At 36.4% G+C, this 12,742-nt stretch overlaps 2 protein-coding genes across 8 annotated transcripts in view; one reads left to right on the forward strand and one right to left on the reverse strand.

Moving 5' to 3' along the window:
- The window catches only part of rdgB (retinal degeneration B), a 1,063,172-nt gene that overhangs the window by 993,589 nt on the left and 56,841 nt on the right, over positions 1 to 12,742 (reverse strand). The gene's annotated exons all lie outside the window — the stretch shown is intronic.
- On the forward strand, positions 8,354 to 12,716 carry LOC122414870 (uncharacterized). The gene is made up of 7 exons (XM_043426506.1): positions 8,354 to 8,618; positions 8,719 to 9,866; positions 10,187 to 10,760; positions 10,842 to 11,006; positions 11,101 to 11,271; positions 11,396 to 11,441; positions 11,515 to 12,716. Exons 1-7 carry the CDS (start codon positions 8,385 to 8,387, stop codon positions 11,610 to 11,612), a joined length of 2,436 nt encoding a protein of 811 aa, XP_043282441.1. The 5' UTR covers positions 8,354 to 8,384; the 3' UTR covers positions 11,613 to 12,716.

Consider the following 12,742-nt stretch of genomic DNA (forward strand, 5'->3'; position numbering starts at 1 on the left):
GAGAACGCGGTTAAAAAATATTCAGAGGTTCATCATCGGCCTTATAGTTTTCCCATTTAAATAACATTGAAAATGTGCTTCCTTTTATTGATATTGGTATTTCTCAGTCCGATTTCATATTGTGGGGTGTGTGGGTGAGTTTTTGTAGGAAATTAAAAAATCTTGAAAAAACGTTATATTAAAACAAAAAACTAATCAGTATCTATTTTTTAAAGTGTCAAAAGAATCAAATTTAAACAAAATTTTTTTTTAATTGTAAAAAAAATTATTTCATAAAAAAAATACAGAACAATTCGAAAACAATTTTACAGATGAACATTAAGAATTATTAAGAACATTAAATTAATAATGAATCGCATTTCAACAAACTTTTAACGAGATTCTGCCGTGCCATTTCGTTTTTTTATGATTGATTCTTTATTGAATGAATAGTGATGGGCCGGACAAGTACTTTTAACACATATTTAAACATAATTTGTATGGATCCAATCGACGTCGAATTTTGTGAATAATACCAGAGGATCCTGAAAGTCTGAGAAGAATCGATTTTCTTATAAGTCTCTGCTACCATAGAGTAAGAAATGACTAGCTTGCATGTGATTCTTTTGGATTTGAAAGCTTCTTAGAACGATTCAATAATGTCAAAATTTGGAGTTACTAATAAAATACTTGTCCACCGATTGATATCATAAATTTTAGTGCTGCACGTAATTCAAATGGTAATTTTTTTCAATTCATTAGAAAATACTTGGCCTCGAATTGATATAATAAATTTTAATGTTGCACGTAAATTAGATGGGATTTTTTTTCAATTGATTTAGCTGTTCGAATCAAATAAGAAGAATGAGGCATCGGTTTTCAAAATGATTTCAAGGGCGATTGTTCGGTTTATTATTTTTTACTTGTTATTTGATTCTTTTGACACGTTAAAAAATAGATGCAGATTAGTTTTTTTTTAATATAACGTTTTTTCAAGATCTGTAAAATTTTTTTCGAATTGTTCTGTATTTTTTTTTATGAAATAATTTTTTTTACAATTAAAAAAAAATTTTGTTTAAAGTTTTTTTTATGGGTGGAATTATCAGCAAACGAGGGACCATCAATGTACTTGTCCCAACCTTTCTTTTCCCTAAGGGAAGTTTATGGTTTGATATCACGTCTTTTTTTTCAAAAGATCCTTATTTCTGTTCAGATGACTATAAGATTTTAGTTTAAATTTCTATGAATTATTTGCTTAGTACATTTTTATAGATTACATTCTCATACGAACATTTTTTTATGGGACAATCTTTTTCATGAAATTATCAGCAAATAAGGGACCATCAATGTACTTTTCACAATCTTATTTTCCCTAGGTATGATGTTCGGCTTATAAAGTTGGTTTCCACCATAGAAAACCAATTTTTCGTAAAAATTGTAGTGAAAATATTTCGTCACAAGTCTGCCCTTGAACTTTGGCGATTTTTTCTCTTATACTCTAATATGTTATGCCTATTAGGAACTCAACAGCATGGAGGAATCCGGGACGAGGCCCGAGAAATTAATTTCGGTTTATAATGTTGGTTTCCACGTAAAAGACCAATTTTTCTTCAAAATTGTACTGAAAATATTTAGGCACTGGTTTGGTCTTGGACTTTGGTGATTTTTCTCCTTATCTTCTAATATGTTTTGTCTATTGGGAACCCAAGAGCATGAAGAAATGCGTGTTGTGGGCCGTAATATGATTTTCGGCCTATAACGTTGGTTTCCACGAAAAACAACAAATTTCTCGTCAACATTGTACAGAAAATATTCCGTCACAGGTCTGTCCATGGACTTGGGCTATTTTTTTTCTTCTACTCTAATATGCTATGCTTATTGGGAACCCAAGAGAATGGTAGAAAGCGGGTTGGGGGCCGAGATATGATTTTCGGCTTATAACGTTGGTTTCCACAAAAAAGGACCTATTTTTCGTCAAAACTGTACTGGAAATATTTCGGCACTGGTTTTTTCTTCCACGTTGGTGATTTTCTCCCTTATCTTCTCATATGTTTTGTGTAATAGGAACCCAAAAGAGTGAAGAAATGCGTGTCGTGGGCTGTAATATGATTTTCGGCTGATAACGTTGGTTTCCGCGATAAAAGATCTATTTTTCGGCAAAATTGTACTGGAAATATTTTGTCACCGGTCTGTCCTTGGCCTTTGGCAATTTTTTCCAAGTCTCTGAACGAAGAAAGAACTGACGTAAAGATATCCTTAATAGAACAGATTTTATTTATCCCTTTTCTTCAAAATTCAAATGAAAGAACACGGAAAATCCAACAGATTTGCCCACTTTAAATGTCGCTTTTGCATTCTGAATCTAGAGATTTCATCTCATCCAAAATGTGCCCCCAGTTAAATATATTTCCAAAGTTTGCAAGTGGCCGCTGAAGTCCAATTATCCACAGTTTGATAGTTGCTGAAAAAAAGTACCCGAAAACTTCTAACATTTATTATGCCAGAACTCAAAGCAGCAAAAAAACTAAGCGAACTTAATTCAACGGAGCAACAGAATTCAAAGACGTTTAAGGTACCTGCATTGGTTTTGGAAGAAAACCATTTCAGGACAATTCAGAAATGAATTTAGAAATTCAAAAACTCAGAATAGAGTAGAAAAAGGAAAATTGAAGTATTTAGGAAAGCAGCAGACTTTTGTGATGAATTTTCTAGATTACATGATACGGTTGGAGTAAATGATTTGAATGATTGGCACACATGCTGCAACACAGAAATATCAAAGTTTGGAAGTATTCGCTGTATATCAGTCATATAAAATTCAATACTATTTGAAAAGGAATACTTAAAAGCTTTCCGAACCAAATTCCATTATATATTACCATAATCAAAGATAAGGGGTGATCCGTCGCATATATATTTATCCACAAAAATTTCAGAGTTCGCAGGTATCTGCTGCGGTTCAATGTATCTGCGCAATGAGCTTCGAAGACAACAATTTCAAATCTATCCATAAATGAGCAATTGAAGACTTTTATAATCAATTTTTTAATTAGAATAACTACACACTATACCAAGACCAGACTTTTTTTTGAAAATCTGATTTATAAAATGTGCAATTCAAGATCATGGTTAGAAACCTCTCGAATCATGTTACCACAATCATCATGAAGGAGTAGAAATTCATAAGACACATATTAGGCAACGAATTAATAATATGAATCGATCCGCTGCAAACTGATGGGTTGAAAACAAGGATCGGAGAGGGCAGAGCCAAACTGAATATCAAGCAAATTATGGGGATGTTTAAAAATAATGACAACACAAGATATAAATTAGAAAACATTTATTCAATTGAAGTTATTAATATTCTTACAGTTGCGAGTATTTTAGTTCTATTTATTCGTATATATAACCTTGACATATAACCACGCCACTGACGATATATTCGCACTGGACAATATTTTTCGTACTCTGGTTTAATTGAAGGATTATATCAGTTAACAATTATTTCCAATCGAACGAAATAATGAAATCTTGAAAAGTTTCGTTGACATCTGCATCGCGCATTTTTTATATTCTTTTTCACACACACATCACAGACTACATTTACGCGGCCGCTTTGATACCGGTTTAATATATCACAAATAACAACATAAATAGTAATCTGCACTTCTTTAGATGATGAAAATTATTTTTTTATTTATCCCGCACGCACTTCGTAATGTCGAAACTCCATTCTTACGATCAAAAACTGACACATGGTTTGTACCCATATATATATTGTGACGTAACACTCCAACCCCAACCTAACCTCCAAAAACATCGCGACGCGGCGCGATGTTTTGACCGAGCGCGTACAACGACCGGGGAGCCGCGTCACTGCTGACCGGCGGCGGCCGTACTGGAGGGCAATACAAAGGCCCGATACAAGCGGCGGAGCGTGACACTAGCGGCGCCGCATATTAAAAACTTGAACTATTATATTTTTTTGTTTTGTTAATTAAACTTCAACGCGATTTCATAAATTATTGTAACTAGACTCAAATGAAGCGGAAAATTATAACGGATCGAAGGAAAATAATAAAAAGATAATTTCTTTTAAAAAATTGGTATCAATTCAAATAAAACAAGACGCGTGTTTATGACGCATGCGCGGGTGGAGCGTTGATGGGCTATAGGACGCGTACGTGACTTTTAGCAATTGTAATTATTCGAATCATATTAAAACAACTAACAATGTTAAAAAATGAAGAAAATTAAATAATAACGGATCAAATTGAAGTTTTTGTTGTTGAAAATCGCAATAAGCTGAAATTCATAAAAAGCGGTAGTCCGCGCATCGTATGTTAGCCCGCTCGACCAACGGGCGAGCGTGAATCATGGCAACGGGCCAATCAGAGAAGGCGTTAGAAATGGATGCGCAGAACCGATCCGAAAACCGAAAATTCGGCGTTTGATAATTTTATGGTGGGGACACGGGTATAAGAAGCGCTGCGCGACTCATTCGGTAGGCAGTCCTTCCTCAAAATTCTGACTCGGAACAAAAAGGCTGACCTCAAACATTCTGATTTTGGCAAGCAACCTAACCTATTATCCTAAATTTTTCCTGGATGCCTGGAATCTCGGAGCGATTCGGCGACGTTTCAATCCCAGAGTCCAGGGTCCGCACCTAACCTCTAAACTTTCCAAATTTCCGTTGCACGGGATCTCGGAGCGATTCGGTGACGTTTCAATCCCAGAGCCCGTGGACGGTAAATAACCTAACCTTGCAGATGCTCAGGATCTCGGAGCGATTCGGTGACGTTTCAATCCCAGAGCCTGGGGTTTGTTCCTTAACTTAACCAATTTTTATTTCTTTTTGCTTGCTATAATCAGGGATGATTTTTCTTGTAAATTTGTAAATTCTGTAAAATTCTCTTTTTAAATTCAAGGTTGAAATAAATCGAGTCCGAGTCAAACAAACCCGAAATTTCTGTAAAGTTTGTAAATCTTGTAAATTTTAAATAATTAAAAAGGCCGCGGTACGAATTAGAGGTTATATCGCGTCAAACCTATAATAATTTCTTTTATTGTATAAAATCAAAACGCTTTTGAATTTTCGAAACTTTCTTCTTTCTTATAAGCGAAAAATGCGTAAATTAAAAATTGTTCAAATTCGAAACGGCGAGTGAAACAAAATTTCTCCCAATCAGCGAGCGCGATCGCGAATATTTCACGACAACAAATCAAAAACGAATTTATCCTGTGAAATCAATCAAAATTGAATAAATCGGAATTGTTAAATTTTTCAAAATCAAAATTCCACGTTCTCACGTTTCTTTCATACCTGCTCCTTTTAAAATTAAGGTAGCTCGAACCGACGCGTGGCGGCGTTCAGGCCAGGTCGCCAAGAGCGTTACGTTACAATATGTATATTGATTGATTTATGACTGCTGTTACCAGTTGTGCTGCGCCGTGTGCTACGTTCTGAAGTTGACGTCATATATATTGTACATTCGTAGTCAGAACTGAAAAGCACATGCTATATGCTTGCGCATGCCATTTCAAACTTTGATGTAATTGGCCCAGGATTTTTTTCATTGCTCATTGGTTGGAACAAGAATATTCTCACCGAGAATTGGTGATTTTTGAATGTGTTCGTAACTTTTGCATAATCTTGAGCCCGTGCAAAGTTTTTTCTCAGCAATTACGCCACCAATAATGCTGATTTTGGGCTCATTCGACAGAGAACTTCTTAATTAGCTGAAAGTTCAATTTTCAAAGCCGTACAGAACTCATGAGTTTCGTAATTAAAGAAAATCGCATGGCAATTTTACCCCCACCACGGCGAATCGTTTTATTCAGAGAAAATATAGTCTCGGCGAGAGCCTCAGGCCAGCAGACGACAGAGCTGTCAATGTACTTGTCCCGAGACTCTACCGAGTCTCTTGATAGAGGTTTATTCTTGTACTTCGGTGATTTTTCTCCTTGTCTTCTAATATGTTTCGTCCATTGGGAACTCAAGAGCATGGAGTAATGCGTGTTGCGGGCCGAGATATGATTTTCGGCTGATAACGTTAGGAAAAAGAAAGGAAAAGAGGAAAGATAGATCAAATTCAAGACACAACAAATCCAACAGAATTGGCCCTTTTTAAATGTTGCTTTTGCATTCTGAATCTAGACATTTTCGTGTCATTCAAAACGTGTCCCCGATGAAATATATTTCCAAAGTTTGCAAGTGGCCGCTGAGATCCAATTATCTACAGTTTGATAGTTGCTGAAAAAAGGCACCCGGAAACATTTATTATGTCAGAACTCAAAGAAGCAAAAAAAACTGAGCTTACTTAATTCAACAGAGCAACGGAATTCAAAAACGTTTAAGGTATCTGCATTGGTTTTGGAGAAAAACAATTTCAGGAGAATTCAGGAATGAATTTAAAAGTTTAAAAACTCAGAATAAAATAGAAAACGGAAAATTTAGGAATTTAGAAAAGCTGAAGACGTTTGTGATGAATTTTTGAGATTACATGTTATGGTTGGAGTAAAAAATTTAAATGATTGGCACACATTCTGCGTGCCAATCATTTAAGTTATATATATATAATTGAAAGTTTGGAGGTATTCGCTTCATACCGCAGTAATACAAACTTCAATAGTATTTAAAAAGAAATACTTTAAGACTTGCTCAACCAAGTTCTATTACTCATTCTCATAATCAAAGATAGGGGGTGATGCTTAACACACATATTTATGCACAGAAATTTCAGAGGTCGCAGGTATCTGCTGCGATTCAATGTATCTGCGCAATAAATTTTGAAGAAGCAATTTAAAATCTATCCATAAATGAGCAACTGAAGACTTCTGTGATGAGTGTTTACTTCATATATATGTTACAGTTAGTTTTAAAAAATAAAATGAGTGGCACAGTATATCAATTTTATAATTCGCAGATTTTTGCTGTATTTCAATAATCCAAATCTATAGTATTATAGAAAAAGTTGGCAAAAGTCATGATGTTACGTTGAAATGACATAGCGAACATTGTATTCAGAAATTCTGTATGTTCCCATGGATGTTAGCAGGCATTATATTTGATCGCATCCAAAACTGAGCAACTGTAGACCTAGCGTAATGAATTTTTTCACTAATAATTCCACATTTGTAGTTTGCAAAGTGGGAATACTCAACATACATGTCATTTCATAAGTATTGTTGTCAAAATGTGTGTTTGCCTACTGCATTCCAAAGATTCGACTTTTTATATGATCAGCAAACAAAGCATCCAAAGACTTTTTGGAATAAGTTTCAAAATTTGTTACTCGACAGACCAGGTGGAAAAAGAATAACTACACTTATATCAAGACCAGAAACTGTTTTGAGAATCTGATGTACAAAATGTGAGATTGATGATCATAGCCGGAAACCTCTTGAATCACGTTACCACAATCAGCATGAAGAAATAGTAGAAAATCATAGGACACATATTAGGCAATTAATTAATGATATGTATCGATCCGCTGCAAACCGATGGAGTGAAAACAAGGATCGGAGAGGGCAGAGCCAAACTGAATATCAAGCAAAATATGGGAAACATGAGAAATAAATTAGAAAAAATTTATTCAATGAAAGTTTACAACATCATTCTAACAGTTCTGTGTGTTTTTGTTGTATTTATTCATATATATAATCTGACGCCTTCATATATATAACCTAGCCTGCTGACGATATATTTACACTGGACAATATTTCTCGCACTCTGATTTAATTGAAAGATTATTTTAGTTAACGCTTATTTCCAGTCGAACAAAATCATGAAATCTTGAAAAGTTTTCGTTGACATATGCATCGCGCATTTTTTATATCCTTTTTCGCACACATATCACAGACTACATTTACGCGGCCGCTTTGATACTGATTTAGTATATCACAAAATTTAACGAAATAAATAGTAATATGCACTTCGTTAGATGACGAAAATTATTTTTAGTTATCCCGCACGCACTTCATAACATCATATAACCCCAAACGTCAATATGACGTGAAACTTCGGCTGGTGACTTTCGAGCTCTCGGCATGTGACGTCAGTCCGCGACACCGCCGCGAAGTTAGACCGAGGGCAGCCCCCTGACACAGACGAACTATTCCTATACGATTACTAAAAACGCGTTTTGTAGCCGCGTTTTAGTTCCGCTATTCGCCACGTCGCAGCGCTGACTGTTTTGTGCTCGCCTCGAGCTCCATCAGAGCTTCGAAAACAGAAATCAGCTGATAATTTTGATAAATTTCCGACATTTCGTTTAGATGGTTTAGATCTTGGTATTTTAAAAAAATTATTTCAACGTGCTACGGGACCGTGTTACATATTGACGTACTTATCGTGATATGGAAGTTTTATCTGTCCTCAGAGTAATTATTTAGTGAGTGAAATGCCAACGTGCATCGTTCCGGGTTGTACGTCAGGATACGTTTCTAATCCCGAAAAAGTGCACTTTTTTACTGTTCCGAAAAATGCCGACAGTGCAAAACAGTGGAAAATTGCTGTGAGGCGCCCAGACGATTTTGTTAAATCTAGAAGTGCTGTGTGTGAAAAACATTTTCGAAAGAGCGAAATTCTTTGGAAACGAGAACTACTCGGTCCTGATGGCCAAGTGCTTGGAGTGGTGAGTTCGGTTTTTATTTTTCTTTTGCTCAATATTCAATTTCCTTGACATCGTCAATGTTGCATCATTCTAATTAATAAATCAAACCATACAATTGCAGTCACATTATAAAATCCCACGACTGAAAAAAGGGTGCGTGCCATCGCAGTTTCCATGGGTCGAGTCAACGGAACCGGATGATACACAAATGAAAAATCTGTTATCTCCAGACAACAATCATGAATCTGCCGCCACCGCTCAAGTGAATATTACCAAAGATGAAGCGATGGAAATTCCAACTCCTGAAGATTGTGCTACTGTCACTGAACCTGCTCCAATGATTTTGCTCGAACAAAAAATTCCTGAAACAAGTTGTCCCATATTTGGATTCAACGACATTCTCACTGCACAGTTAAATCTTCCAACTGGATGGGCGAGACAAGCAACTTCGTGTGGAGACAATAAAATCGTCTTTTTTTTTATCCACCACACCGTAGAGATTGAGGGCATCTTCCAAACTTTCCTACTCAAAGATGTGACAATAAAAGAAAACTTGTCGATTCAGATCAGAGTTATGGGCCTACAACTTGATCCAGCTAGTCTTCAGTTACCTTCAGTCATTACGGATATAGAACAACTGCAGGATTTGCTGACTAAAATTCATCGGTTCAACTTATGTAATGGTTGTGCGGAACCACCGATTAAACCAGAATTAGAACAATTGAATTGCAAGGCAATCAGAAAAGATGTAATGAATAAATGGCGTCATGCTGAATGCTGTCTTCTGATTTCAAAAGGAAGGAATTGCCCATATTGCAGCAGGGCGAAAAAAACTTTGGAAACAAATTTTCGCAGATTTATACAAAACAAAGTGAAGGATCGACGGAAGAAAAAAAAGGATTTAAATGAACAGAAAAAGACATTGGTGAGATTGCAGTCAAGATACCGTGCAGCAATAAAAGCCAAACGTCTCGCTCGAGAACAAATAAAAAACTTGAAGCAAGAAGTTTTTAAGATACGGAAGAAATTAGCCGAATGTACCTCGAAAGACCTTGAGCAGCACATAAAAAGTGGAAAAATTCCCCCGAATCAACTACATGTTCTCACACAAATTATTGACGCTGCAAAACATAAAAGTGCAAAAGGGCGCCACTACTCTGAGGAATGGATGCTGCTGTGCATGCTTTTGCATATGAAGTCCCCAACCGGCTACGAGTTCTTGCGGTGCAATGAAATTTTACCCCTTCCAAGCATGAGAACTGTTCGAAGGTACGTTATATTTGATAATTTAACATTATTTTATAATACGAAAAAGTGTAAACATCTTATTCCAACACAGGGTTGAGAATTTATAATATGGAAAAAATGTATGTCCAGGCCTAAACGAATAGATCTGCATCTATTTATAAAACATAAATATGAAAAATCGAACGCTGATAAATAACAAACGTGATATTTTAGAGTCAAAAATTTCAAATATTTTTTGCGGTTATTTTGTACAATGTTGCTTTCTTTTATTATTTTGTACATCTATCGTACACGTTGATTTATCTACATCTGAACGGGACAAACTTTCGTCCTATTTTCAGATATTTATCAAACATTAAAACTGCATGCGGTTTTGATATGGAATTTTTTCGAGTTCTGAAACTGGAGCTGGGGAAGGTCGACGAATCGCTACGTCACGGGATTCTTTTGCTTGATGAAATTTCGACCCGGGAAAGCGTTGGCGTTGATTCAAAGAATCTGACGTACAAAGGATTAATTGATTTCGGTTGTGAAGCCCCGAAGTCCTCTAATTTTTCAGAGAAAGCGAATCACGCATTGGTTTTGATGTTCCAACCATTGAAGGATGGCCATGCTCAGCCCATTGCAATGTTTGCATCGAGAGGACCTGTAGCTGGTACAGTTCTTGCGCAGCTGATCATCAAGTCGATCATTTTATTAGAACAAAGTGGAGCGAAAATTCACGCCGTTGTCAGCGACGGTGCGAGTCCGAACAGAAAATTCTGGACCGAACTTGGTGTAAGTGGAGCAAGAGAAAAGGTTCGCAACTTTTTCGAACACCCTGTGACACCTGACCGCAAAGTATACGCGTTCTCTGATACTCCACACCTAATCAAGACCACTCGCAATCGTTTGTATAACAACGGTGTGCTACAGGTTAATCTGTTTTTATACGCATTTTGTTGTATCATGAGAAAATTTACTTACTGTCGTAACACAAGTGTAATACTTTTCTAGATGGATCCTTCCGGGTTAATTATCAACTGGGAACACATCAAACTTTTGTACGAGAAAGACCGCGAACATGCAGGGCCTGGTCAAGCCCTGGTTTGTCCAAAATTGTCATCGAACCACGTTCATCTTAACAATTCGCTGAAAATGCGTGTCCGGTTAGCTACTCAAGTAAGGTTCTTGATTATTATTTAAAAATAGACGAATTTTGGTTTTTATTAAACTTATTTCGCGGGATTAATTCATTGATATTGTGTTTGTTCAGGTGTTCAGCAATTCAGTCGCCGGTGCAATGCGATTTTTTGCGAAGTACGTGCCGGAGTTGCGTGAGTGTGAGGGTACGGCTTCGTTTTGTCAGTGGATGAACGACATGTTTGATGCTCTCAATCGCAAACACCCGATCCATGGAGTGCAACCAGGGAATAAAGATTTTAAGGTATGCTTTAGAGATTTATTAGTTCTTCTGTACTCGTTCAGTTGAATTCATTAATTTTTTTGTTATAATTGAAATATTATAAAATATGGGAAAGTACAAAAAAATATGTTTCTTATGACCATAGATGCACAAGCTCCTGCAAATGCCGACAACTATGAGATTGGACGATAGTTTGTATGCTATTATTTGTTTGCAATGGTTATTTTTAGTGCTATATACGAATCGATGTTCGTCCCTTTGTAGATAATTCAAGAGTCACTAAAAAAGCTAGATGCGTGGGAGGAACACGTGCAAGCAGGACGCTTGTCAAAAGAACTATTTTTGACCAAACAAACAGCTGAAGGCTTACGCGTCACACTGCAATCAATGTTGGATTTGGTTCAGTATCTTACACAACAATGTGGTTTTCCATATGTTTTGACAGGTCGAGTGAACCAAGATCCTTTAGAGGTTTGTAAACAAAGCCCGTTGAAAATAAAATTTCTAATAAATTGCATTTTTAATCAACAGACTGTTTGTGGTGGAATGACGATGTGGAATTCAGAACAGCTCTTCTCTACGAATTCTATAATTGGATGGCATTTATTGTGGAATTTCTGTTTGGATTTTTGGCTATTACATTTTTTCATTTAAGGCATGTGTGTTTGGTTTTGGATTGTTCCTAACAGAAGTTTTTTGGTACCGTACGACAGGCAGGAGGTTGTGATGACCATCCTTCAACACCTACGTTTTTATATATTTATAAAATCCTCTCCATATATAGCGTCTTAAGACCGCCGAAAACCGGGAATTGTTCAATAACAAAGAGCAATTCGACTGAACCTTTGGTGACTCTGGGCGATCTCAAGACCATATATAACAATCCTGATGCCTCCAAAGATTTAGCAGATTCTATTAAGCTCAAATTGCAGCAACTTGTTCGGCACGAAGATTGGGATTTAGAGCATATTACATCAGAGCACGATTACACCATGCCTCAAATTGCTAACTGTGTCACGTACTGCTTGACGGCGGATTTGACAAAAAAAATTTGCAACTCAGTTAAATGCTTGGTGTGTAAAGAGGCTTTGTTAAATTCTCGCGATGGTACAGTTATTTTACCTGAAGCTGTTTTACAAAATTGGCAACAACGGGGTGCGTTAGTACATCCCAACGGGCATTTGTATCGGTTCGTGTTGTACTTGGAAAATAGCTTTCAAACCCACTGTCAATCTCCATATGTGTTTGAAGAAATATTGCATGACGTCTACAAATATGATTTCTTGTCGTTCCCCTGCAAAGCACACGCTCACGACATTTTGTATCAACTGATACAATGTTTTATTATGAAAAGGATGCAGCAGTATTGCACACGCATTAATTTAGAACAAAAAAAAGAAAACCAGTTGGGCAAAAAAAAATCAAAATTTTGCAAAACCTAACCCTTGAACTCGATGCATGATTGAATGTGCAATGTAAAATTCGCATAAAA

Source organism: Venturia canescens, chromosome 8 (assembly GCF_019457755.1).
Source record: "Venturia canescens isolate UGA chromosome 8, ASM1945775v1, whole genome shotgun sequence".
Classification (NCBI taxonomy): domain Eukaryota; kingdom Metazoa; phylum Arthropoda; class Insecta; order Hymenoptera; family Ichneumonidae; genus Venturia; species Venturia canescens.

Coding starts and splice junctions, on each gene's coding strand:
- LOC122414870 (XM_043426506.1), top strand. CDS start 8,385: ATGCCAACGTGCATCGTTCCGGGTTGTACGTCAGGATACGTTTCTAAT. Junction 11,007..11,100: donor GTGTCCGGTTAGCTACTCAA/GTAAGGTTCTTG, acceptor GTGTTTGTTCAG/GTGTTCAGCAATTCAGTCGC. Junction 11,272..11,395: donor CAGGGAATAAAGATTTTAAG/GTATGCTTTAGA, acceptor TTATGACCATAG/ATGCACAAGCTCCTGCAAAT.